At 44.3% G+C, this 27,438-nt stretch overlaps 1 protein-coding gene across 1 annotated transcript in view; it reads right to left on the bottom strand.

The window, feature by feature from the left end:
- Window positions 1–291: 291 nt before the first annotated feature.
- The window catches only part of RAD51C (RAD51 paralog C), a 32,007-nt gene continuing 4,860 nt past the window's right edge, over window positions 292–27,438 (bottom strand). Inside the window, 7 exon segments of the mRNA XM_083480077.1 lie at window positions 292–624; window positions 8,648–8,708; window positions 11,081–11,141; window positions 16,992–17,058; window positions 23,176–23,307; window positions 26,453–26,586; window positions 26,956–27,122. Of these exon segments, the coding sequence (XP_083336203.1) occupies window positions 517–624; window positions 8,648–8,708; window positions 11,081–11,141; window positions 16,992–17,058; window positions 23,176–23,307; window positions 26,453–26,586; window positions 26,956–27,122 (730 nt within the window). The 3' untranslated portion in view covers window positions 292–516.

Here is a 27,438-nt window from a genome sequence, read left to right on the forward strand (position 1 = left end):
CCATCCCTAGCCAGCTCCATTTCTGTGGTTAGAAGAGAAGTGTTGACAAGGGTGGGGGGGGGGTTTCCTTCCCCTGGAAGCAGCTGGGCTGCCTTTCAGTTGCACCCATATCCTTGTAAGGAGCAATATCTGCGAGGCACAATAAAGCGAGGTGCAATAAAACAAGGTATGCCTGTATAGATTAAAAATCATTTCAGAGACCAAGCTATTGTGGGCTACAGTATACTTCACCATTAATATTATGGCATGGGACTCTGCTACCAAACACCTACCTCTCTGGAAACTGGTAACTAGTTGTTTTAAATATATACATTTTCAAGCTTTATTTAGAAAGAAAAGGAATGGGGTCCAGGGGTGAGTGATGGGAGACATGGAGGGGAGATAAAAATCACACCATGGTATGGATTAACAATAAACAAATTCCCTACCCCACCCCCAAATGAAATAGTCTCTTGAACGCTCTGAAGTTCTCCTTCAGTGCAAACCCTTTTCAAACAGAGCTGCTACTGCTCCAGGTCAATTTTCTTCCATCTGTTCTGTCCGTGGTCTTTTACGAGGGTTTGCTTCACTTTCTGCCGGTGTACGGTTTGGAGATGGAAGCTGAACATCTCTGAATCCATGAGTCTGTAGAGAAGACAAAGAATAAAGTAACAGGACAGTTGGAAAGCTGCAAACAAACTAAAATTTTAGGGATTCAGCAGCATTCCCATAGATCAGGAGTAGTTTGGTAACGGGGCTCAGCCCTTTACCTCATCCATTTCACCTCTGCATCCAGGCAATGGCCCAGGGACTTCACAACATTTCCCAATTCAGATGTTATGGAGAAACAGAACCGAGTGTCATCGGCATACCGATGGCAGCTTTGCCCCAAAACTCATGACTGCTCCCAATGGCTTTATCATGTGGATTATTAAATAGCACCAGAGATAAGATCGTCCCCTGTGTCACCCAATAGCATAGCTGCCAGGGGGCCTAAAGGCGCTCTCTCAATGATATTCTGTGGACTCTGTCTTGAAGGTAGGATTGGAACTACTGTAACACAGTGCCTCCAATTCCCAATCCTTGGAGGCGGTCCAGGAAGAAACCATGGTCAATGGCATCAAGTGCTGACAAGAGATCAAGGAGCAGGAGCAAAGTCGCACTCCCACTGTCCCACTCTGCAGGGTGACCAAGACCGACTCAATTCCGTGGCCAGGACTGAACCTAGGCTGGAATGAATCTAAATAATCTGTGTACTCCAAGAATGTCTGCAGACTGCTGCTCCTTCTGTTCCACCATCTTCAGCCATGCTGTTCCCTGAAATGACCCCCACCCACCCACCCAAGAATGGTCCTTTCTTACTTGTTGCGCCTTACGTTTAGAACTACTACCCCCAATACTTCCACAATGACACTCACCTCCCTCCCTTCATTCCTATCTCCCTTCAAAACTTAACTTTTTCATGGTGTTCACAGCATTCCCAAGCCCTAAATGATCTACTGCAGGGGTAGCCAACACAGTACCCCCCCCCCAGAATGACTGACCAGACTGTTTTGGGATGATAGGAGTTGCAGTCCAACACTGTCTGGAGGCCACCCCATTGGTTACTTCTGCCCAAGTTTTAACTCGGCCAATTTAAATAACTACGTACATGTTCTTATACTTTATCCTTGCCTCTAGGTTTTTCACTCTGTCTACCTTATTTATGTAAAACATTTATATCCCATCTTTCCCCAAATTAGTCTTAAGCCAACCAATGACATCCCTACTAAAAATAAAAATGAAATTGCAAAGCCCAAATGGAAGAAAATGATGCGAAGAAACGAAACCTATAAAAGCCACAGCAGGAGACAAAACAGTAACTGCAATTAGCACATTATATCGCCAGAGTAAAACTGTAACAATCAACTATAATCGCTAATAATTAAAGGCCAGGGGCCTTTCTAAAATAAAATGAAAAGGTCTTTGCCATCTGCTAAAATGTCATAAGGGAGAGGCAAGACAATGGGAAGAATTCAACATGGCATAAGCAGAAGCCTTTGCGCAAGGCTTCTGCTGATGGGACTCATTAGCTGAATCCCTACATTCCATACAATACATTCAGAGCACATCTGTACCCCTTTCACAGTCACAGCTTCCTCCAAAGAACCCTGGGAATTGTACTTTATCCCTCCCAAAGCCACAACTCCTAGCACCCTTCATGAACTGCATTTCCCAGGATCCTTTGGGGAAGCCATGAACTTCAAATGTATGGTCTGAATGTGCCACCTTTCTTCCTATATACATAAAAGGTGCTGGGGGGGGGCTCTAGGTGGCATCTGGAGCAAGCAGAGACGACAATCCTTAATGTGTGTGTATACACACACCCATTCTGTTGTCAGGCCTGTTCTGAGAAAGGTGAAGCACACTTCAGATGGCTACCAATTGCTCAAGGAAGCAGTAAAGTTGTTTCAGAAAAGATGACATTTCAAGCTGGCCGAGTGTGAAACATCAGGTGGAATTACTATCTGGTGTGACTTTTACAAAATGCCAGGAGGTCCTACGAGCAAGACCAACTTGATCCGTAATGAAAACAGCAAGTATTTCTTTCTTGCTGATCTCTAGGAACTTTCAGCATGCTGCATTACAAACTGTCTTGTCGTGTGTGGCAAATCGGGTCGTTCTTTTTAAGAGACATGCCAGAAGGGCAAAATCTAGACAAGATGCCCCGGCTGTTTTGAGTCATTAAGTGTTTGAGTCTATGAAGTGCATAATCAAAAGGTTTATGTTTCACTACTGCTATGACACCCCTTTCACTGCAAATGTCAGTGGAGTCTGGTTCATTAGGGCAATTGAGGCACTGTCCCACCAAGCTCAGTCTGCCCTCACCAGACTGCTTTCTTACTTCCAACTAGCCCATGGGGGCAACCCAGCTAGATGGGTGGGGTATTATTATTATTATTGCCTGCCATCTTCCTCCTCTTTAGTCTCAGCGTTGTGCCTTGTAGAACTCAGCAGGGAGGAGGACAGGGACAAAACAAGAATCATCTAGCTCTGCCTGCCATTGGCTCTGGCTCCACCTGTTGGGATCCCAGCCTTTTGCCCCATCAATCACCATGGCCACCAGCCACCCACTTGCAAATGTCAAATCCTCCCTCAACTTGCTCCAGAAACCAAGTTTGTTCAAGCAAAAGTATTCCAGCTGTTATATAAGCAGAAGAGCTAAAAATTATGCATAATCAGAGCAACAGTGGCACTTGGAATTCCTTTTTTTAATATAATGACTTTTATCGCAAAACATTTTACATACAACAATGAAAAAAGGAAAAAGAATAAGAAAAGGAACAATTAGGACATACAAACAAAATAATACCCCAATAACACCACTAAACTGTAACTAATAACACAGCATCTAACATATACACTCTTTTTGACTTCCAAATCAACTTTTTGTGCTTTCAGCGTATTCTTAATCTATACGCACTTTCTATAGGCACTTGCAATTCCAGCCACTGGATAAAAGTATCATTTTCGACATCATTCTGAAAGGGTACTGTTTGTCCTGTTAAGTGCTCCCTACCTCTTATAGGGTTAAGTTCCCTTTGGAAGGAGGTATGGCTGAAGACTTAAAGCACCGTTCCAGTATTTGAGATGGTTTACAAATATACAGGTTGAACACAGATGAAGGTGAAGAGAAGCAACCCTGTACAGTGGTACCTTGGGTTATATACGCTTCAGGTTACATACGCTTCAGGTTACAGACTCCGCTAACCCAGAAATAGTACCTCAGTTTAAGAACTTTGCTTCAGGATCAGAACAGAAATCGCGCGTCGGAGGCGCGGCAGGAGGCCCCATTAGCTAAAGTGGTGCTTCAAGTTAAGAACGGGCCTCTGGAAAGAATTAAGTACATAACCAGAGGTACCACTGTATTCTCAAATGTTTTCAGCCTACAGCTCTCGGCATAATCTGTCTCTTTAAAAAATGCAGCTTTACCCCTGCCCCCTAAAGACCTAAATTCATAGGTGAAGAGTTTGAAGGAACACCCAAAGGACATCTAGTCCAATCTCCTGCAATGCAGGAATCACTGCTAAAGAATTCCTGAGAGATGGCCATCCAGACTCTGTTTAAAAATCTCCAATGAAGGAGAGTCCACCCTCTGAAGGAGCCCGTTCTAGTGTTGAACAGCGCTTACAGGCAGAAAGTTCTTCCTAATGTTTAGTTGGAATCTCCTTTCTTGTAATTTGGATCCGCTGGTTTGGCTCCTACCCTCTTGAGAGGCAGCAGAAAACAAGCTTGCACCATCTTCCATGCGACAGCTGTTCAGATATCTGAAGGTAGCTATCATACCACCTCTCTTCTCCAGACTAAACATACTCAACTCCCTCAACTGTTCCTCATACAGAATGGTTTTCGGACTCTTTGTCATCCTGGTCACCCACCTCTGCACATTCCAGCTTATCAATATCTTTCTTAAACTGTGGTGCCCAGAAGTGGACACAGAACTCTAGGTGGGGTCTGATCAAATTAGAATAGAGTGGTACTATTAATTCCCTTCATCTGGACACTATACTTCTGTTGATTGCATCATCCTTAGCTAGTTATGCCTTTGCCAAAATGAATGTCACCTATTAAATTAACTCCAGCTACTTCCTAGACGTTGTGAGATCTCTGATCTGTAATTTCTCTAATAAAGCTTGACCTCTTACTGGTAAGTAACTTTTAAGCAGCCTTTATAGCATACATTTGCCTGAATAAGTACATGGAGAGACCACAGCTTTTCACAACCGTTCTTACAGCATTTGGCAAAGTCTCGCATGGTACAAATTTAGAAACCACCCAAATTCTACAGACTGGAGGGTGGGTGAATGAGCAAGAGACAACTTATTTAAAAAACAAAAACTCTTGATCAGCAACAAGCCTTCAGTTTTGAAGATGTAAGCATTCTCTGGCCATCTACAGATGGGACCTGTTCTCACTACACAGTTTTTTAGAAAATGGAAAAAACATCTGCCACTTTAAAGCATCTTATCCAGGAATCCCTAGTGCAGAACCTAGCACTTTGAAGGTTTTAAAAAATGTTCAGCATGAAATAATAATGCTCCATTATTCTAGAGCCAGGTAGGTAAGCTAAGCTAAATATTGTGTATAACAACTGAAGAAACTGTAACTTTGTACACAATTTTAAAGCACATTAATTCCTCCAAAGAATCCTGGGAACTGTAAGTTGTTAAGGGCACTGGACATTATAGCTCTATGAGGAATAAACTACAGATCTCAGGAGTCTAGGGGGTGGGGATCATGTGTGGTGTGTACACAGCCTGTGTGTCATTAAAAACGCAAGGTTGTAAATCAAGGTGGTATCTTTTATTTTACCAGCATTTACTATGGCGGGTGGGGAAGGGTTCCTTGGGAGGAAGGGCAGGATCAATAAACAATAATGCTTTTAAGCTTCTCGCAAGCAAATGGAAAATTTTCCATTACCATTTCTTGGTGTCCAGCACAAGTGGAGCTTGAAACCTATCATATTTAGCAACAACATTGTTCCACAAAATGCTGTGACATTGCCTTTACTCTGTGCCTTGCTCTGTATAACCGCGAGGACAACAACATTACCCTGAAATGAAAGAGGCGACCAACTGTCTTGCCAAGAAACAAATGGGAGGCAGCTTCCAGTAAAAGACCAAAGAGTTTGTAAATTTCATGGCTCTGCTCAGAACTGTGTGGTTAATTAAGAACACAGATTTCTACAGATGCGCTCTCTGAATCATACACTCTGCTGCACTGATCAAGCTGGCTAAGGAGCAACAACACCCTCCCCCCATTAAAAAAATGGGTGGGGGAAAGAAATAAATGTTCGTGTTTTTAATCTGCATTTTTAATCACTTTACTGTGCACATTTGGTTTTTAAAACTACATTATTTCAGCTGTATTTTTCATAGATACTTTACATGCTTTTAAGTAAACTGCTTTGAGAAAAGCCTGCTAAATCAGGCCAATGGCCCATCTAGTCCAGCGTCCAGCAAACTTTCTCACCATACTGTATTTTGTTGATGGCTGGAGTGCTGTGAAGCAAGCAAACCACATAAAGCTTTAGAGAGGCTGGTAACGGCACATCTGCAAAGCAGTCTTACTCCAAGAATTGAAAGGTCGTATTTTTATCCCCCCAAAGCCTCAGTACTCAAAAGGCAGCGTTTTCGCCCTAAAAAAACAAAAACGTAAGAAATGCTATGGCAACATGTTACCAGGAGCACACATGGCAAGCGAACAGTTACAATGTGGTAAGCTATGCTCTTGACATTTGAAGAGAAGAGTTTAAAATTGGTTCTGCTCGCTTGGCTCTGTCTTCTGCAAAAGCTGCCCATTACGACAAGAAAGCGCGGCTATCACAATATTTGCTGAAGGATTATTTCTAAGGCCTAGGGATGCAGGAAGGCAGCAATCTCTTCTCCAACCTATATTCATCAAAATCAGCGCAGCTTCTTTTTCACTGCAGTTCAGTTTCCACCAAATACAACGCTTTTCATTCCGCTGTCCGGAGACTGCATAACATTAATAACAATTCACGTAACTTAGATTCATTTTGTCATAAAGGAAACTTGAAAACCTTGTTTAAAAAGATAATTAATTACGTATCCTTTGCAAACTTCAAAAGCAACAACATGTGTTAGGCCGAATTGCTGTGATAAAAATGAACGTATTGCCAAGGATGCTGTTTCTGTTTCAAACATTGCAAATTCTGGACAAAATGGACTGTTTCAAGAAGTGGCAGAGAGACATCTCTAGATTTGTCTGGCAGGGCAAGAAGCCTCGAATAAAATTTAAGATATTAACTGATGCTAAAGAAAGAGGTGGATTTGCCCTGCCAGACTTTAAACTTTATTATGAATCAGCCGCCTTTTGTTGGCTGAGAGAATGGATGCTTCTTGAAAACACTGATGTGTTGGATTTGGAATGTTTCAATAATGTATTTGGTTGGCATGCATATCTGTGGTATGATAAGGTTAAAGCACACAAAGCGTTTAAAAACCATACTGTCAGAAAAGCACTGTTTAATGTCTGGATAAGATATAAGGACTTGTTAGAAAATAAAACCCCAAGATGGCTGTCACCAATGGAAGCAAAGGTTCAGAAAAAACTCAATATGGAGGCCAAATGATTGGAACAAGAGGGAGACAGATTAAAACTGCAGAGTTTTGAAAAATTAAAAAATAGAGTGCGAGATTGGCTCCATTATTATCAAATAATGGAGGCATATAATTTGGACAAAAAACTAGGCTTCCAGGTGGAAAAATCAAAATTGGAAATAGAATTGTTAGACCCCAAAGTTAAGAATCTGTCAAGAATGTATAACTTGCTGTTGAAATGGAATACTCAGGATGAAACGGTGAAATCTGCTATGATTAAATGGGCACAAGATGTTGGACATAACATTATGATGGCTGACTGGGAACAGTTATGGACCACAGGTATGAAGTTTACGGCATGTAATGCCTTAAAAGAGAATCTAATGAAAATGATTTACAGGTGGTACATAACACCAGTCAAGCTTGCAAAAATCTACCATTTGCCCGATAATAAATGCTGGAAATGTAATGAGACTGAAGGTACATTCTTTCACCTTTGGTGGACATGCCCAAGGATTAAGAATTTCTGGGAGATGATTTATAATGAAATGAAAAAGGTATTTAAATATACCTTCCTGAAGAAACCAGAGGCCTTTCTCCTAGGCATGGTCGGCCAATTGGTGCCAAAAAAGGATAGAACTTTCTTTATGTATGCTACAACAGCAGCAAGAATACTTATCGCAAAGCATTGGAAGACACAAGATCTACCCACCCGGGAAGAATGGCAGATGAAGTTGATGGACTACATGGAATTGGCAGAAATGACTGGCAGAATCCGAGACCAGGGAGAAGAGTCGGTGGAAGAAGATTGGAAAAAATTCAAAGTATATTTACAGAAATATTGCAAAATTAATGAATGTTAGAAGGATGCTGGAATGAAGTTATATGGCTTTAGCAGAAATGTTATAAAGAATTAAGTAAAAATAGATTGTTAATGGACCAAAGTGGAAAATTTAAGGTTACATTGTCTTAAGATAAATTATAGAACAAAAATTGAGAAAGATGGAAAGGATTTGCTGAAATAGCTAATTAAACTAGAATACAAAAAAGGGAGGTGTGAGGAGGTCGATGAAACAAGTAAATGAAAGGTAAAGACACGGGAATATTGGATGTGTTTTTAAATGTTTTTGTTTTTCTGGTTGTTTTGCTGTATTGTTTTTTGTTTTTATTTTTTGATGTATTGTAAGGTATTGTTTTGTTTAATTTTTTATTGTTTCTTTCTTCTTTTTTCTGTAACTTTCAAACCTCTAATAAATATAATTTTTTAAAAAAAATCAAAAGCAACAACATGAATTAATACCAATCGTCTTTGCTTGGCTGGCTTCTGTTCCTGACCACAAACAAACACAAAAACTGTGGTAAATTCTGAAGGGGGTGGGGGTGGGGGTCTCAAAAAAAAAGAGAGACATCCCTACTTGAATTGCGCCACCATGAACATTTCTGCTATTGGCTCACCTTGGAAGACTTGCAGCTGCTCCAAAAGCACAATTTTAAGTATAGATACCCTGCCCTCACTTTTCAGCCCCTAATCCTGGCCCTCCTCCCGCCATCCGCAATGTACTTACCGTTACACAAAATGGCACAGTTGATTCCTTCTGACTTGGCGACTTGTACAGCGTTGCCAATCTGTATAGGATGGAAGTCATTGTGATTTCAGTGACGTTGCTCCCTTGTTTAGCTCATGTTACATTTACAAATATTTGACAGTACGTGTGCATAACACCATGGCAGACCAGTGTAGGGCACCCTCCCTGCACCAGTCAGGGCCCCTCCTGATGACATCAATCTCTGGCTACTGGGCTATGCTGGCTGCTAGAGATTGCTGTCTAACAACATTTGGGAAGACACCAGGTTGAGCAAGACTAGTACAGCATATGCAACTTCATTGGTAAGCTTCTTCGCCAATCAGCCAAAGGGCACAATTCACCCAGAAAGTTCTTCTGCAGAAATTCTGATGCAATGATCAGGAGCTGTGCAAAAATAATATGATGTCCCACACGTTTTATTGTTTCCTTTTACACCCTGCCTTCCTGCCAATCAACCACTGGAGGTTTGTGAGGTCCCATTTTTTTTAGTAGGCCCTCTGTACAGAACATTTTCCAAAATACGAAAAATGACACCTATATAGATCAGGGATCCCAAAGCTTTTTGAGCCAGTGGGTACCAGTCACAAAATGGCTGCTGTGGGGGCGTGGCATAACAAAAAATGGCTGCCATATTGAAAAAAGAAGAGAGACTGGAGCACAGAATGATGTGGGCCTTCACCCTATGCAATCAATGGCAGAAAGCTATCTACATCAGCGACTGCTGTACTTGCTCAGAGAGAAGCTCTTTGCACCTCTCCTCAGCAGAAAATGAGAGGAAAGGTGTCAAATTCTGGCATCCTACAAAAACTGGGAAGGTGTAAGGGTGCACATTCCATGTAGGAGAAACTGAATCAGTGCAACCAGGAACTGAGAAGGAAGAGCAAACATTCTCATGCACTGTGGATTTTTAGTGGAGATTTATTGGAACCTTTGCAGGCACCCTAAGATGTGTCCGTGGACACCATTGCTGGTAACTACGGAATAAATGGGTGGTCTCAAAATGGTGGAGACCACTGGAAACAATACACCTATGACATGAGCAGCAAGCATTTTGCAGCCTGCGACAGGTGGGCCCCACAAGGCTGACAACACATAGAAGAGATGCTTGAAGAAGGGAAGGGGGGAAAGGCTGTAGCAAGCCGTTTCCTCCTTTGTGTTTCTGCGTCCTTAATCGGCACTGCACTTGCTGGTTGCGATTTAGAGTCTGTTAGCCATGTTGGGCACTTTTCAAAATGAAAAGGCGGGATATAAACTATTTTAAATTAAGCAGAATGGCATTCATTTGTTTCACCCCAGAGTCTTGGGGGGTGTGTGTGTCAGGAACTGCCTGCTGAAACCCAGAGTGGGGAGAAAGTGAAGCCTTTGTCCTCATCACTCCCCGGGAAAGTATTCTGCCTTGCTCTGAGATAACCTGCCAAGGTTGCTGTTAATTATTTTTAGGGCTTCGGCTGCTTCTCCTTCCCCTCAGTGCCATTCTATTAGAAAGCAAGTAATTACCGCCCGAGGAAGATTACCACTTCACATTAGCTGCAGAGGGAATTCCTTAGAACATTTAAATTGGTGGGTTGTACTTTACAGAATAGCCTTAATCTTGAGACACCCTAAGCCATGTTTTTAAGAGGCTCTTGGTTGGAGTTCTGCTGGGTGCCTCTGACTCAACAGGGGGGCCTGTTCTCACGGAAACAGAGGCCCCCCGCTCATAATTAAGTACTGACACATTTCCAGCACTGGAGGGGGAAGAGAGGAGAGGAAGGTATGAGGTTTATGCTAAACAGGCGCAGTGGACAAGGCTGCCTTAATACTCCAGATGTCTGACAAGCTATGCAGAAAGAATGTATGTAGAGTGTGAGCTTGAGAAGCATTTGCACCATTTATAGAGGCGAGTCTTACATTGTTAACAGCCTTTACGAGAGATCGTCTCTTCCATCTGATCTCTGCATTGCTAAATACAGTGCCTCTCACTCTCCCTGCCTTTACAAGCTGAATTACTAGAAGGGTTGCCAAACACTTTTATTTATGAACTAGGGAGGTTTTACATCTGATTATACCAAGTTGGGCTGTAGAGACAGGTGAATACGAGGTTCCTCTCAAGTTTCTCATTTTTCCAATCACAAGTTTATTTCTCACCGTCATTTCACATTTTTTAAAAGTTCTCATTCTGTATTTTAACACAAATCTCTTCTAATATACACTTTTATATGCTCTCTCTCCTGCTGCACACATTTTTGCAAAGAAATTTCCCCTAAAAGAATATTTTTGTATATTCTTTTCAACAATATATGCATTTTTATGGCCAGTTTACCCCAGTATGTGCTGAATCACATGCAGCCTGGGAATTCATTGCTGGGCTCAGATTAACTTCGGAAGAGCAAGACACCCACTGGATCAGTTCACGTGTTTTTGGTTTCTCACCTGTGTTTGTTGTCCCAGTGCAGGATTAAGCGGACGGTAGCTACATGCCCCCAGCTTTCTCCTAGAGTGTGAGAGAGACAGATAAATAGTGTGATGCATTCCTGCAGAGGTGGGGGGCGGGACTCAGGTTAGGAGAGAAACGTGGACCTCCAGGCTTCTCTATCTGCCCACTGAAAACCTCCCCTGATCACAGGGGTGCCACCCCACCCTCAGGACTGTGAGTGCCTGCCACCGCAAGGCAGAGGTTGCAGCAGTAGGCGGTTCCTCTTCCTCCTCCTCTCCACAGACAGCGGGCCACCCTTTTCCGTAGGGAGAGGCTCAGACTCAGAGGCAAAGAGACTCTGCCTCCGAGGCCCACCACCCGGAAAAGGGTGCCTTGCTGGCTGGCTGAAGAGGGCGGAACAGAACTGCTTCTCTCTTGGAGGCAGTGCTGCTGCCGCCTTCCGGCTTTTCTCATTGGCTTTGTGGGTGCCCAGCCCCCACAATTATCTCATTGTGGGTGCCCGAGCATCCCCACCCCCCTGGAGTTAGCTCCTATGCCTGGTCACACTCCTAATGGCCCTGCTTTGCACCTTCCTCAAATGCTATTTGTCTGGCGGGAATGTTTCCTTGAACGCAATAATGCCTCTTGCCTGCCTGGATGGAGACTAGCTTGCCAGATGGAGTGGAGTCACAATGCTAGCTTCCTGGCAGGTGTGTTGCTGCCTCTTACCAGGAAGGAGAGTGAGAGGCATGAGGCAGCGGTGCAAGTGTGCCTATGGGAGCCATCAAACTGGGTTAAGTGCTGAGCCCCAGGAATGTCTTACTGGTTGGGAAAGCAGATTGTGCATAACAACAAATTATGTCCACGCTCCCACGTGCTTTTTGCACATCCCTCTGAACGAGCTTAATTTTTGAGCATTATTCAAAAAAGAAAAGAAAAAACCATGACCAAGAATAATCCTGCAAAAACAAAGGAACAGCTAATGCAGAAAAACTGTGCAAAGAGCACCAGAAAGTAGATAATGACATGCAAGAAATCAGCTGCAGAGGAACTTCAGGCTCTTTAAAACCTGAGAAACTGATGTGGCTTCTGACAGAAAGCAATCTCATTATTTGAGCTCATTTCTGACCATGTCATTTGATTTCCAGACAGATTTATTGAGCCCGTCTCCCTCAACCCATTCTAGACAGTGCGCCCGTAAGTCAGGAGATGGATTGGATTTTAAAGCAGGTCATTTAAAGGAAAATACTATGAGCAGTCCCCCCCCCCGCCCGCCCCAATTTGTCTCCAGAATCACCAAGTTGGTGCATCTGTCAGCCTCCGGGGCGGGTGGATCTAGTGGAACATCTTCATTACCACATACAGAGGGAGAAGCGTATCATTCCAGCGGGAAGAATTATCAAAATTAAATGTCTAGACCCCAGAGGCATCTTGGCAACCTTCATGACTACGCCAGCGTGAGATTTAACGTTTGGAAGTTGAGATTAGAGTATGAATTATACAAATGAGTGCCATTTTCATTTCAAACCATATTTCTTTGCTTCGGGGTGGGGGAATGGATGGTTTTACGCTCCATGGCAAAAAGCGCTACTAAAATTAAACTGGAGAGAGATAACAATATTTGACCTCATTATTAAGTATGCCAAGTAAAAACCATCTAGGATCATCCATTTTGGAGCCCAGTGTGTGAAAGGCTTCTCAGCCTAACCTAATCCTTGCAATGCCTAGGAGATTCCCCCCCCCCCAATAATTAAGAAGCTCTATTTAAAAATGCTAAGAAAAACTAAGATTTGCGGATTTTGAACAACTTTTGCAGAGGAAACCATTTCAGAATCTATTGCAGAACGTAAAAACATCTAAAGAGCCCTGTTGGATCAGGCCATAGGCCCAGCTGGTCCATCACCCTATTCTCACATTGGCCAACCAGATCTACCAATGGGAAGCCTCCTTTCAATTCCCAGCAACTGGTATTCAGAGGCATACCACCTCTGATAGGAGGTAGAACTTCAAAACTACGGTAGTAGCCACTGATAGCTTTATCCTCCATGATTTTGTCTAGACTTTTTTTAAAAAGCCACCCAAGTTGGTGGCCATTGCTCAGTCTCATGAGAGTGAATTCCATCGTTCTTTTCTTTTCTTTTCTTTTGCGTGTTCAGTTTTCTAAATGTTTTGCTTTCTGAAGGCCCATAAATTAATGAAATCGCACTGAGCAAGGGACACAAGCCTAACAAGCAAGTGATATAGCATGGACGAAAAGACCTGCTACTTGGGGTGGGAACAAAAACAAAGTTGGTTCTTATCAATGGGTTGCTGCTGCTGCTACCACTACCACCAGAAAGGAGAAAAGGGAAAACACATAAGACATGGGAGGAAGCAAAAACAGGGTTATTTCAAATTATAATCTTCCTTTCTCTAACCCAGCATGTTGCATCTAAAAACAACAGAACTGTTCATTAATAACTACAGTGCCACAGAGATGGGGATAATAATATTGTTCCCATTTTACAAAGGGAAAACTGAAGCTCACAGGAGATACGACTTTAGAGATGCAACCCAGGACAAGTTTAAGAAACATCAGAAAAGCCTGCCCCATTGCAATCTCACAAGCAGGAATTGAGCACAACAGCAGTCTCCCTTTCTGCGATTTCCAGCAACTGGTATTCAGGAGCATACTGCCTCCGACAGTGGAGGTAGAACATAGCCATCGAAGTTAGTAATCACTGATAGCCTTACCCTCCATGAATTTGCCTAAACCTCTTTTAAAGCCATGCAAGCTTGTCTACGAAAACCCGATAAAATGCCCCCAAGACATTCGTAGGTCCTCTGTGTGGTGCAGATCAAGCCTAGGATTGCTTCCCTCCCTCCCTGGTCTCAGTCTGCTTCCTTTTCTGATTTCCCAGAAGGGCAAGAGAGAAAGACACAGCAAGGAACACAGCAGTTGAAGAGGAAAACCCTTCATTTGCTTGCCCAAGTCACCATTTTCCTTCCCTAAGGCTGTTCCAAGAACATGATGGGAAAGAGAGGATTGGCAGCTAAGGGACCAGATAGCACCCCTCAGGGAGCTGGAGTCAGCCCATGGACTGCCAGCTGCCGACCCTTAAATCTATTAGCTTTAATTTGCTTTGTAGTCTGATTGTCTGCCAAAAATCATGTATACAGCAGGGGGAAGGCAAGCACACTGAAGACAAAAGGTCAGTGTTTGAAAGCAAGGTCTTTATCTGCATGCACATTTCAGACCCGACATCCTCCAAGGACATGCTTTTTTATTTTGTTCAATTTATCTTAAATCTCTGCCAAGCGGTTGAAGTGCTGAACACACACATTAAGGGATGCTCTTGCCTTTGTATGTCTCTCAACGCCCCCTCCCCGACCCCAATAATCAAGGGAATCATTACATGATTCACAGACACTGAAGGAATGCTTTGCTTTCAATTGCAAGAAGAAGAATTGTCTATTTTTTTTAAAGAAGAAGTAGTCTGGTATTCAGTTTTCACTATAAAGCTGCAAAGCACCTGGCTTTTAAGTCAGGATTTTATACCCATTTGGAAAATGGATTTGGACCAGTTCTATGCAGAGCAAGATGCCTTTGTTAAGATCACCAGGGAGACCTGGCATCTGATGAAGTTGGTGACGGCTGCCACAGTTAATACCAAACGTTTTCCTGGCGGCAGCCATGCCCGTGCATCATAGACTTTGGAATGTGCACTTCCAAGGCCCACAATAATTATGTGGTGGTGGTGGTGGGAAATGGACTGGGGGTGGGGAAGGGTGCTTTATTGAGCATTTATCCAGATTTGCTTGCAGGGAAATTAGACGGTGCTTGCTACCTAATGAGCATTTACTCCACAATTTCTTTGTGGGGAGGTTAGATGACGTTGCGTCAAAGCAAGCTTCCCTATCACTTTCCTTATTGCAAGAAGTCAGGTATTTTCAGGAAAAGAGATTTTACCAATATGTGGCGGAATCCTGACAGGAAACAGTGGCAGCGTAGAAGCAGCTATGTTTTCTCACAAAACTGTCAACCAAGTAAAGAATTATAGCTAATATAACTAATCTACCAGCAGGCGATCGACTTATTAAACTTAAGAATGTACATAGCACCCAAATCTCAACACAAGAGTTTTTTGAGGCTGAAGACCAAAGATTCCACTAATTATCTCCTAAAACCTGAAACTGAGGACATGATTTTCAGGAAAGGAATTTAACACAACCTCAAGTAAAGAAGCCTACTCTTTGAAATGTCTTGGGAATATGTAGTACTGTAGGGAGAGAAGTGCATTTATCCATCTCTGATTTTGCATCTTTGTTTATGGGCTTGTGGAATAAAATCCTTTCATTTCTCTATTTTCTAGCTTTTGGTAGAAACCTGTGCTTGGTTAACAACTATCTTTTTAAACAGCGCCTCATACTTTGTGACTATAAATACACAAATGAGTGACATTTGCTTCGCTCTCCAAAATTTGGGACTTCTACATTCTAGACAGTTGTACAGAATGTATTACAAAGGGACGAGACACAATGAAAGAACACACTCCAATTTCCTGTGCCTACCTCTAATTTGAATTGCCCAGGTTCATATCCTTACAAGCACATCTTGATGCTGAACATTATTTAATTAAAAAAGAAAAGAATAAGCCAGAGAAGAGCCTAATTAAAAACGTTACCGATCATCTCTAAAAACAGTGTCAATTAAAAATCAAAACAAAAGCCTGCTCCTTGAGGGCCTTCAAAAAGTCTAGAGAGCTATGTTGTTCATGTTGATATGAGCTGGTTTCATACCAACATGAACACAGCAAGCTTTCCTGAAACTATGCATAAGAAGAGAGCAAGCTGCTTTATACCAGGCCAAACTTTATTACCCATTGAGCCCAGTATTGTGTATCCTGGCTGGGAATGCATCTCAAAGGTCACAGGCAGTAGCCGCTGATATCCACTGAGACTGGTGGGGCAGAAAGCAGGGAGCCCAACAGGTGGAGACAGAGCCAATAAGAGGCAAAGTCAACTAATTCTACTTTCATCCCCATCCTCCTCCTCCTCCCTGCTGAGTTTCAAGAGCAACACTGAGACTAAGTCAAAATAAAAAAATTCCTTCCAGTAGCACCTTAAAGACCAACTAAGTTAGTTCTTGGTATGAGCTTTCGTGTGCATGCACACTTCTTCAGATACAAAGCACACGAAAGCTCATACCAAGAACTAACTTAGTTGGTCTTTAAGGTGCTACTGGAAGGAATTTTTTTATTTTGACTATGGCAGACCAACACGGCTACCTATCTGTAACTGAGACGAAGGAGGAGGAAGGGAAAACTGAAAGTCAGGGCTGGTTGGAAGTAAGAGGACAGACAGGTGGAAACTTGCTTTCCATAAGACTGAGGCTGGTGGAGCAGTGCCCCATTGATCCCAATTATCATTATTATTTTATTATCATCTATTTATTTATATACCTCTTACATGGTAAAATGGCTTCTAAGCAGTTTACAAGTATATAATCCACTGGTCTCAGGCAGGGAGGTCTTTGCTGAAGTGTCCTCAATTTCAACCTTTTTTTGTTTTCTGAAGGATGCCTCAAAGCCAGTCAGGTTTTTTTCTTGCTAGGATACTCCCTCAGTATCCCTCAGGGATACCTTTGCTCTGAGAATGCCCAATATTAACTGAGAAGTCTGCAGTTAAAGGTACCAGTTTCCAGGATCACAGCAGCACATATTTGTGCCAGCTGGTGCAATCACAGGACTTGGCCCAGAGAATCAGGAGCTATAACCATGGAGCTTCTGGTTTGTATAGGACATTCTCTGTGCAAAGTTATCTTCAGAGAGAATCACCGGGGAAACAAGATTGGCTGTCACGGTTCTTTTGTTCATGGTGCATGAAAGAAAAACCTGGTCTGTATAAAGCAGAAAAAGCATCCTTCAACTTGCAGTATAAAACACTTACCCAAGGCAGGTACCAAAGAGGAATGGCCATGTTCAAGTCTTGTCGTCATTTGATTGGTCAACACAACCTGGGGGGGGGGAGCAGTTGGGGGTGAAGAGGGAGAAAAAACCCATCAAATATGGTTAACACACACTAAGGGGAAAGGGACTTGTGGCTGGAATGGGGGATAAATACAATTCAGCCTGCTTTTATTATACCTAATTTGCACTTTCCAAATCAATGAGAACTGAAACAAAGCCATCCTTCAAAATTTACCTTCTCCATATTTCGCCATAGTCCTCCAGTCTAGTAATGTGTACAGCAAAGCACATATAAATGCACATATTATTGAAAATAACATCCAAAATTTAGTATGTTCAGCAAAACGACTTTGCAAATACTCTCACATTAGGCAAAATCGCATACAACATGTGCACATTAGGAGAAATTTGCACTAAGGTCATATTCACACCATACATTTCAAAGACTACAATACCACTTTAAATAGTCGTGGCTTCCCCCGAAGAATTCTGGGAGTTGTAGTTTGTTAAGGGTGATGAGAGTTGTTAGGAGATCCCTATTCCCACTACAGAGCTACATTTCTCAGAGGGACTCTAGGAAATGTAGCTCTGTGCAAGAAATAGGGGCCTCCTAACAAAGCTGAACTCTAGAATTTGATATCACAAGATGTAATCGCCAATTTAGATGTCCTTTTAAAAAGGAACTTAGATGCATGCAGGATAAGACCTTCAGTGGATGCAAAGAACAGAAGAAAACCGGCTGGATGAGGCCAATGGCCCATCTAGTCCAGCATCCTGTTCTCACAGTGGCCAACCAGATGGGAAACCTTCAAGTGTGACCCAAGCATAAGCATGAAACAAGCACAAGAGCGGTCTCCCCTCCTGCGGTTTCTAGCAACTAGAAGCATTTACTGCCTCCAGCCATGGAGGCAGAGCATAGCCACCGATAGCCTTATCCTCCATGAATTGGGCCCAAGCATCTTTTAAAGCCATCCAAATTGCTGGCCATCACCTGTGGGAGCGAGTTACTAGTCATGATGGCAATAGACTGCCTCTAACATCAGAGGCAGCATGCTTCGAAGCAGCTACTGTTTGCTGTTTGCTGTGTCCAGTGTGGTCTCGCCACTGGTTGGGAAGTGGTGAGCACGCTGTCAGCCACGATCCCTAACCTCTTGTTTCTTATGGAATGCTGTGTTTGGAGCATTCCTCCGCCGGCAACCAGATTTGATCCAAACTGAGAAAGAGAGCAGCCTAGCCACATTTTAAACTGATAATATATACACCAGTGTTTCCCAACCTTTTTTGGGCAAAGGCACACTTGTTTCATGAAAAAAATCTCGAGGCACACCACCATTACAGCCCCGTGACGTCAGCGCGCAGCGTCACGCCGGGAGGGACATGAATTGCTAGCAAATTACATAATCACCTCCTTGAGGGCTGGCTCATCTTCTCCGAAGGCAGAACCCCATTAATTAACAGCACAGACTCACACCATAGCCAAGACGAGGGGGGAAACCTCAGTCATGCACAGTCATGCACATGTGGGGGCTAAATGAGGACGAAGACCGGGCAGAGAGCAGGGTTCAAATCACCCCACCTGGCCAGGACAATCCCTGGGTGCTCCCTTGGGCCACTCGCCTGACCCACCTCGCAGGGCTGTTGTTGCGAGGATAACACGGGGAGAACCACGCGCGCCCCCGGGAGCTCCTTGGAGGAGAAAGCGGGCGATGAATGCAATGCACAAAATATATGAGAGGCGACCAGGTTTTGCAGGTGAGGGGCCCCTGCCAGCCTCCGCTTCCAACACCCGGCGCAACGACGCCGAAGTTTCCCCCCGGGCTCGGCTCGGGGAGCAGCGCTGCTCCCCCCCGGCTCTCTCTGCCACCCACTGGGGACCCCCCTCACCTGCCAAGTCCGGAGCGCCGGTGGAAGTTGCATTCATGCATGCAGGGCGCCGTGTTGCCATTGCATTGCACTGCACTCCATGCAACGCCTGCATGCATGCATTGCCTTGCACGCCCGCCAAGGGGTCTCCCTGCGGTCCGATGCGTCCCCTCCGGCGCGGATGCAGCATTGCAAAAATAAAACACCCCCGACGCAGCCCTACCTGGGGGGCAGCCTCCGCCTCCGCCGCTCCGCGGGGATCCCCGGGCTCCATCCTGCCACCCGATCTCCGCGGGGGCGTAGGCAGGCTGCTCGGGGTCTGCGCGGAAGAGCCCCTGCCCGCCCGGCCGCCGCGCTCATTCCATGGCCAGGAGAAGAGCGCTTCAAACAAAACGCCCGGCCCGTCAGGCACCCCGCGCGGGCGCGGAGCCCAAGGGCGAGGGGACTACGGATCCCGGCAGCCCCCGCGCCGGGGACGGAGGGGGAGAGGCCGGGTGCAGGGATGGAGGGACGGGTGGGCGAGCGAGTGAGTGAGTGGCAGCCGCCAAGCCTTGGCCGAGAGCCAGGAAGGGCCTCCCCGGAGGAGGAGGGAGGCGCAGAGCGGGAGGGAGGGAGGGAACCCCAGGGGTCATCTAGTGACGGCGCCCCAATCGAAAATTTGATTTAAAAAAAAAAATCTTTCGAATTTTTTAATTTTTCCCGCGGCACACCAGGCAACATCTCGCGGCACACTAGTGTGCCGCGGAACAGTGGTTGGGAAACACTGATATACACAGCCCTAGAGTTGGAAAGGGCTATTGCCCTCAGGTCCTGCTTTTGGGCTTCCCAGAGGCATCTTCACGAAAACAGGATGCTGCACTATATATCCCTTTGGTCCAATCCAGTGGGGCTCTTTTTATGTTATACTTCCTCCCCGACATTATCTGAGTAGCGGGGTTTATTTATAGTAGTGCAGCAATAAAAAAGAAATCCCAGCGTGCTCACAGAATTGCAGCTTGAGGAGGAGCAAGAGTTACCTAGAGACAGAGAGGAGAGGCAGAGGAGCACCATTCCAGAACTTGCGTAAGCTTCGTTCCTGAACAATCCCTTTCTACATGGCAGGGTTTTAAAAAAGCCCACCTATAAATAGGCTACACAGCTCATGCCTGCCCTCAGCTGGCACAAAGCTGGCCCTGTCTGCAGCACCTTTATAAGTGGAGGTCAAAGGCTGCAACAACAAAGGAAATCGGCAAGGCAGGATGCTAAGGATTTTCTCCCACAGACAGCTCCTCCCCCGCAAGCAAGCAAAGTGGCTTTTCTCTGAGTGACCAGCTGCAAGTCTTTTTGCGAAGGCCAGGGGTTAATTTTCTTTAAACATAATTATCAGTGGAAGGCAGGAAACTCTTTAACCCGCTTTTGAAATATGTGGGCGTTTGCTGTGAGGGGAGAAAGAAGATCCACCCACACATTTTCTCCTGAGCTTTGAAATTGGCTGTTACTAATGTCTGAACGGACAGCAGGAGGCTGTTACAAGCCAGAGCCTTTCAGTGATATGGGATTTCGGGGGGGTGGGGGTGGGAATTCCTACGCAAATGAGGGTAGTTTGAATCAGAAAATATTCGGTTTGCATAGAAAAATATCCTCATGCCCCCAGAGCAGGGATGAGGAACCTGTGGCCTTCCAAATGCTGTTGGACTACAGCTCTCATCACCCGACCCCTGGTTATAGCTGGCTGCTGGGAGAAGTCCAAGAGCACGTCGGCCAAGTTTTTGTGGCTTGGGCCAGTTCACAGTCCCGCAGATGCCATGGTGGGCTGGGGTGTGCGCGCACACAAGCACAAACGCTATTTCCGGCACTCCTTCCAGCACGGAGGAGGTGTGCACAGCTTCCCATTGGCTGCAGGAGCTTCCTGCAGCCAATAGGAAGCCGGAGAGCGTCGCGGAAGGCGGTCCCCACTCTGCTCCACACTGGTTTAGCGCGGTGCACGGCAGCCGACCTAGCAGGCAGCGGGGGTCCATGGGCCGGTTAAACGACCCTCATGAGCCGCTTGTGGCCCATGGGCCTTAGGTTGCTGATCCCCAAGTTTCTAGATACAGCAGGGGTGGGGGAAGCTTTATGGTATGGTTTTTCTCTTCTGGGGAAACATCTGAGTGGGAGGGCAGGTGTGGGGCCAGAGGCATTAGTGGGCAGAGCAGTTCATGAACATGTTTATCTTTCTATTGTAATAGGAATTTTATGGTCTTAGATATATGGCAATGTTCATAACCACACGTACATAGATCAGCACAGGAAAGCCAACCTGGAACCATTTTGATTCCTAAACTGAGCAACTGTTTCTCTGCAAGGTCAAACTGGAAAAGTCTCCCCATTGTCTCTTTCCTCACAAATCCTGTCTTAAGGACACATTTAAGATATGAATAAGGTGTGAGCCTGTGACCTGGCCCAGGAAATAAGTATTTTACCACTACAAAAGAATGGCCAGGCTCCCCAGGCAATCCAATCAAGTAACTTGCCAGACAGGAGATAAACTGGGACAGCAGAAAAACAACATGCAAATGTTCTGTTTCAGTCCGCCTTTTCTGGGATGTATCTGAGGGGTGGTCTTAGGTTACACCCCTTCTGTGATGAATGCATAATGTTTCTGGGGGTGGTCTTGGTCTAGAGGATGGGAATTTCAAAAGTCTTTATAAGCCCTTGCACAGCATTTTTGTGGGTCCTCTTCCTCTCCTGCGTGTGAGGGGAGCACCCTGTTGCAACAGATCAATAAAGATCAAGCTTACTAGCTGCTTTGCTTCTCAATATTCTCTGGTTGGCCTCTGTTATTTTCTCCTACCCATAGGGAACCTATGTAAGGACTCTATATGGGCTCTTGGATACCCCATAAGGGAAAAGGGCATATTTTTATTTACAACAGTACGTAGGTTAGTTTCTTCACACTCTCAAACAACTCCCTATCCTTCTTCCAGAAAAGCAAGACACATTATCAGAGTTCAAGCACACATTCCAACCAAGGAAGAACACTCATGGAGGTTGCAAAGCATGATCTCGAGAGTCCCAAGAGCCAAGCAGAGGGGTTTGGAGGGTCACATTCAGCCCTGGAGCCTGAGTTTCCTCCACTCCTACTCTACAAAGCGATCTAATTTAGATTGTTATTTTACTTTTATTTATCATTAATGAAGCTAAAAACTTTGAAACTGACAAGTTTGCCTAACTTGCATCATTGTTACTAAAGGTAAAGGTAAAGGGACCCCTGACCATTAGGTCCAATCGTGGCCAACTCTGGGGTTGCGGCGCTCATCACTGGAGCTTTCCTAGTCGCCGTGACTCAGCAGTGAAAAGTCCCTGTCCAGGGCAGTCTCCCCGTTATCTGTCTTGCTAACTTTCAGAACGCAGATCAATGGCAATATTATTTCAGAGTGCTTTCAAATAAAGTAGATGGGATTTTAATCAGCAGAATCAGTGTCTTTGATTCTTGTCTTGGGGCATTTTATTGATGTTGGGGGTTGTATTTAAGTTCTTGCTGTTTTATTGTTCAGCATAATGTGAGCCACTCACAGAAAGCAGAGTAGAAAAGCAATAAAATTTATTTGATAGATTTATATCCAAAATGGAACACATGGCAGCAATAAAATGCCATGATCATAATAAAACAATTTTTTAAACCAACACATGAAACAAACAACAAACCAGATGAAAACGAAAGGAATGAATAAAAACGACGTTACAAAAAACCCACACCCAACAGTGATTAAACTCTGTAGAACTGCACAGCAGATATGTGTAAGACACCACAAAAGTGTATTAAGACAGACCCGTCATTGTTGGAAGAATTCCCTCCCCCTTATTTTTTAAATAAGGTGGTCAAAAATGATATGGATTGGAAGGATGAACACCGACCACTTATCCACCAGCGGTTTGGATATCTCATTGTCTTTTGTACACTTGAATGTGTGACTTATAATCATCCATTTTATTTAGATTCCTCTTTAGATTGCCTACATTAAGATATATGTTTAAACCAGGATTGATGGAATTTTATTATCGTATTTTTCAGCTGGCTTTTTTTTTTTGCTTTTTATTATTACTACCCCAATTATTTTTGCTTCCTTCAAGCATGGATTCTGGTACCCAGTTTAGAATTTAGTGTTCTAGGAATCTCAACGCTCCATTCTAAAAGAAGCATGCCCCTTCAGTTTTACTCTGCAGCCAACTCTTGCACAGCAGTTTAAACCACATTTCGTTCAGTGCTTAGTAACCTGTATGTTGCAAAACAACATTTATGATTGCCCCCACCTCATAAAACAACAACAACAACAACTCACAGCTAGTGTGTGATCATTTGCAATACTGATCAGCTGCTGGGCCAAGCCGTTCAAGAGCCGTGTTCGCAGTGAGAGATCCTCAATGTCATGGCGGAAAGGGAAGGCAACTCCATCAATCACGACCAATCGTACCTAACAGCAGGATATAAAACACAGCAAGCTGCTCTTCTCAGAACTCAGTGTCAGGGAAGCATATGAGCCACCTGTGCACATTTAAAAATAAATAAATACAAAAGATAGATAAAAGATTGAAGTGGCCCTTAATAAACAAGGGGGGAAAATGAGTATTTATAGGTGCACACTTTAGGCATGTAGGAGGGAGGGGTGCTCTTGTGTTCAGGTCTTGCTTGAGGGTTCCCCACAGGTATTTGGATGGCCCCTATCAGAATTAGATGATGAACTGGATGTGCTGTCGACCTGATCCAGCAGACTCTTCTTATGTTCTTACAACTCCCAGCACCCTCAACAAACCACAGTTCCCAGGATTCTTGGGTGTTTGTGAGTGCTTTAAACGTAAGACATGTATGCAGAAAAAGGTAATACAAGACTAGAGGGGCAAATAAACTGAGCCAGTATAAGGCAGCTTCCTATGTTCCACAACAGGGACGCGGGTGGCGCTGTGGGTTAAACCACAGAGCCTAGGACTTGCCGATCAGAAGGTCGGCAGTTCGAATCCCTAGAACGGGGAGAGCTCCCCTTCCTTGGTCCCAGCTCCTGCCAACCTAGCAGTTCAAAAGCAAGTCAAAGTGCAAGTAGATAAATAGGTACCGCTCCGGCGGGAAGGTAAACGGCGTTTCCGTGCGCTGCTCTGGTTCGCCAGAAGCGGCTTAGTCATGCTGGTCAAATGACCCAGAAGCTGTACGCCGGCTCCCTCGGCCAATGAAGCAAGATGAGCGCCGCCACCCCAGAGTTGGCCACGACTGGACCTAATGGTCAAGGGTCCCTTTACCTTTTATGTTCCACAGCATCTGTCTTTTAAAGGCTTCACCAGAACCTGACTTTATGTTTCAAACTTCTCTATGCAATTGTAAATTGTACAGGTTAAAAAAACTCCTCTCTTTCGAACAAAAGCCAAGTTTTCCACGATGATATACATGTAGCTTCCCACCCCCCATTTGTGCAATAAACCTACAGGCACTCCAATAACAAATACACACATTAAAATACATCCTATGCTGTGGAGCCTGTTACCTCCCTTCTGGATATTTGCTTTTGCCTAACTGATTCATTCATAATTCTGAAGGAAGTCAGCGAGAATTGCTCAGGGCTCAATGCGATCACCATGCTTAATTATGATTTATTAGCATTCCTTTGCTGTTGCTACTTGTGCTGCAAAAATTCTTCACCCACCACAAGTAAGCCAGCCCTGCTGTGCATTTACCAGCTCAGCTGCCTGGGAATATTCAACTTCCAAGACAAGCATACCTAGAACAGCCTGTGCTTGCTCCACATAAAAGGGAGATTGGAAAATCAAATTATGACATAGAAATCGTTCTCAACACTCCCTGGGGTAGCAAAAAGCCCTAAAGCCAGAGTGCTTTGTACCGTGTCTAGCTCAATGTTGTTTACACCACTGACCTTCAACTAGTGGGTAGGGACCCACTACTGGGTCACAGCCTGATCCAAGGTGGGTCACAGCAGCAGTACCAGCACCATGCAATTATATGGTAGATAAAGAAATAGCTCCCCAAATGCTTGAGTTAAGGTGGGACCTGGATCTGCAAAGTTTGAATACTACTGCTTCACACTAACTGGCAGTGGCTGGCAGCAGGTGCTGCTTGTTTTATTAACTCTCTGACACTTTTGGTACGTTCGAACAACGCTTCCAACAGAATGCAGAAACTTGCTTCATGGTTCCCCACAGCACCACGTGCTGCAGGTTTAACACATATCAACCTCCAAGCTATTTTCCACTGATGTGTAGAGTCAATAGACACAAGGACGGCTCTGTGTCCTTTAATAGCTGTTGCTGTTCTGCCCAGTGATAAGAGAATATTCCAAGCTTATCACTTCTCCAGGGAGGATAGCAATAACAGCAAACCCCAAACACACACATAATTACACAGACCACCACTCCCTTCTCTCCCCCCCACCCAAGCCTATACTATATACAACATTAAAGTCTCACATCAAATATAACTGATCTGTAGAAGACTCTATGATCTGAAAATAAAAGACGATGTGTGGACTTTTAACCCACCACACAATGTACATATATAGTTTATCTAACTTAGAACACACACTGGCCATAGCTGTCAACTTTTCCCTTTTCTTGCGAAGAATTCTATTCGGAATAAGGGAATTTCCCTTTAAAAAAGGGAATTGTTGACAGCTATGACACTGGCTACAGTAGTAGTAATGATGATGATGATGATGATAGAGAGGCCATGGTTATGCCAAGCCTCTGGTGCAATGGAGAGAAGTAGCAGGCATAGAAATAGCTGGTGTCAAGTGGTCCAGAAATTCCTGGTCTAGGCAACATGTTTTCGATATTTTTATTTAAAATATTTATATTCCCGCACCTTTTAACTATGCTGATTCATGATATGGCTAACAAATACAAAATCTTCAAGCAAACACAGGTTGAAGCTAAACATGCTTTGTTCCAAAGAGTGAAGGGAAGATTAGTGTGCAAGAATTCATAGGTAAGGGGGGGAGAGAAATCAGGTGAGCCCACAACAGAATGGGGGAAGTGTGCAATCGTGAAAAGATTAGGCAACACCGCATCTGCCTTGTGTTTTATCTGTGTTTAACCCCATTAACGTCAGTGGGTTTAAGCATGCCTAACTCAGTTAGGAGCGAGCTTTAAGTAAACTTGGTGTGGTAGGCAAGGAAATAAAAGGGGGGCAATGCATTAGTGGTGATTCTATACTGGGTGGTCCACACTTTATTAGATGTTCTGTGGTGCTTTCCCATTGTTACTGCATTACTGCTGTCTGGACGGGTACCCTTGTACTATAGTGCAAGAGAAGTATGACAAATTGGAACATTTGTAGTATGACACATTATAGAATTTCAGCAGTAAGTTGCAGGAAACAAAGAGTATGCCTGTCCCAAAACTTTTCCAGGCACAAGTAACACTGAAAGTAGAATCATGTATGCCCACCCCAAATCATGAGCTCCAAAAATCATGAATGCGCAATCAAAAAGGTCACAATCTGACCTCAATCCAGCCAAACTACCAATGCAGCCCAGATCAAATGAATCAGAGCCAACAAGTGACTTCCCCTTCACACACACTATATTTTTTTCGTTCTTACTTACAGAATCTCCCTACCTTTGGATGCCCAGTAAGGAAGTCTGGGAGGAGGTGCACCTGTGCCAACAGCTCCACATAGTCATGGCAACGGAAGTAAAAGATATGAGAAAGAATATTTTCAAGGGAGAAAGTCTCCAGTGCGGTTTGATGCTCTGAAGGAAATAAGAATCTATGTTGAACACATTTGTAAAACCATGACATTCGTTCCCCAGCCTGTCCCTTACACATAGAGATGTAGAGCAAGGCATGTGGAGCGACTTAATTCCTGGCTATGGAAGTCAACAGAACAGGACATTCTCAGTGTAGCGGTGGAAGACATCTAGGCAGAGGGCAAGGCAATGTTCCCCTCCTAATAATAAAAAAAGCTGTTACAAGGCAACTTGTAATAGCTCATGACTTGTAGGCTGTGGCCTACAAGCTATGAGGACCAGATAAAGATGCCTGGAGGGTTTCATTTGGTCTCCAGACCTGATGTTACACTCCCCGCAAGCCTTAGGTGAGCATATAACTTGATAATAAACCTTCTTCCGGATGTGTTTCAGCAATAAGCCGGCAGTGCTCAACACAGGCGGTTGCCATATCTGCGACTCGGTCTACCATAAAGCTCCCTTCGGTGTCTATGAAAACAGCTTCTCCATCAAGCCCTCCGAAGCATTCTGGAATCTGCACATCCACCACTAGTTGCATGCTGAGAAAGAGAACATAAAGGAATGGTCACAGGAAGAAAGATAGTTATAGATCAATAAATAAGCGTTACAAAAAGCACACCCCCAGCTCATGACTGGTGGAATCGCCCCACCCCCCTCTTCTGGCAGAGACAGCGGGAGAACCCAGACAGGAAATGACACTACAAAGAGATTTATGCAATGTGGAATGGGCAACAGGGCATTGTGTTAGCCTATGAAAATCTGCAGGTTTAGAAAACACCCACCGTGAGAAAATAAAGCACTAAGTACTGAACGTGTTTGCTTACCTAATTGGAAGCAAGTTCCGCTGAAACAAAT

The sequence above is a fragment of the Podarcis liolepis genome (assembly GCF_965112155.1).
Source record: "Podarcis liolepis genome assembly, chromosome: 16".
Classification (NCBI taxonomy): domain Eukaryota; kingdom Metazoa; phylum Chordata; class Lepidosauria; order Squamata; family Lacertidae; genus Podarcis; species Podarcis liolepis.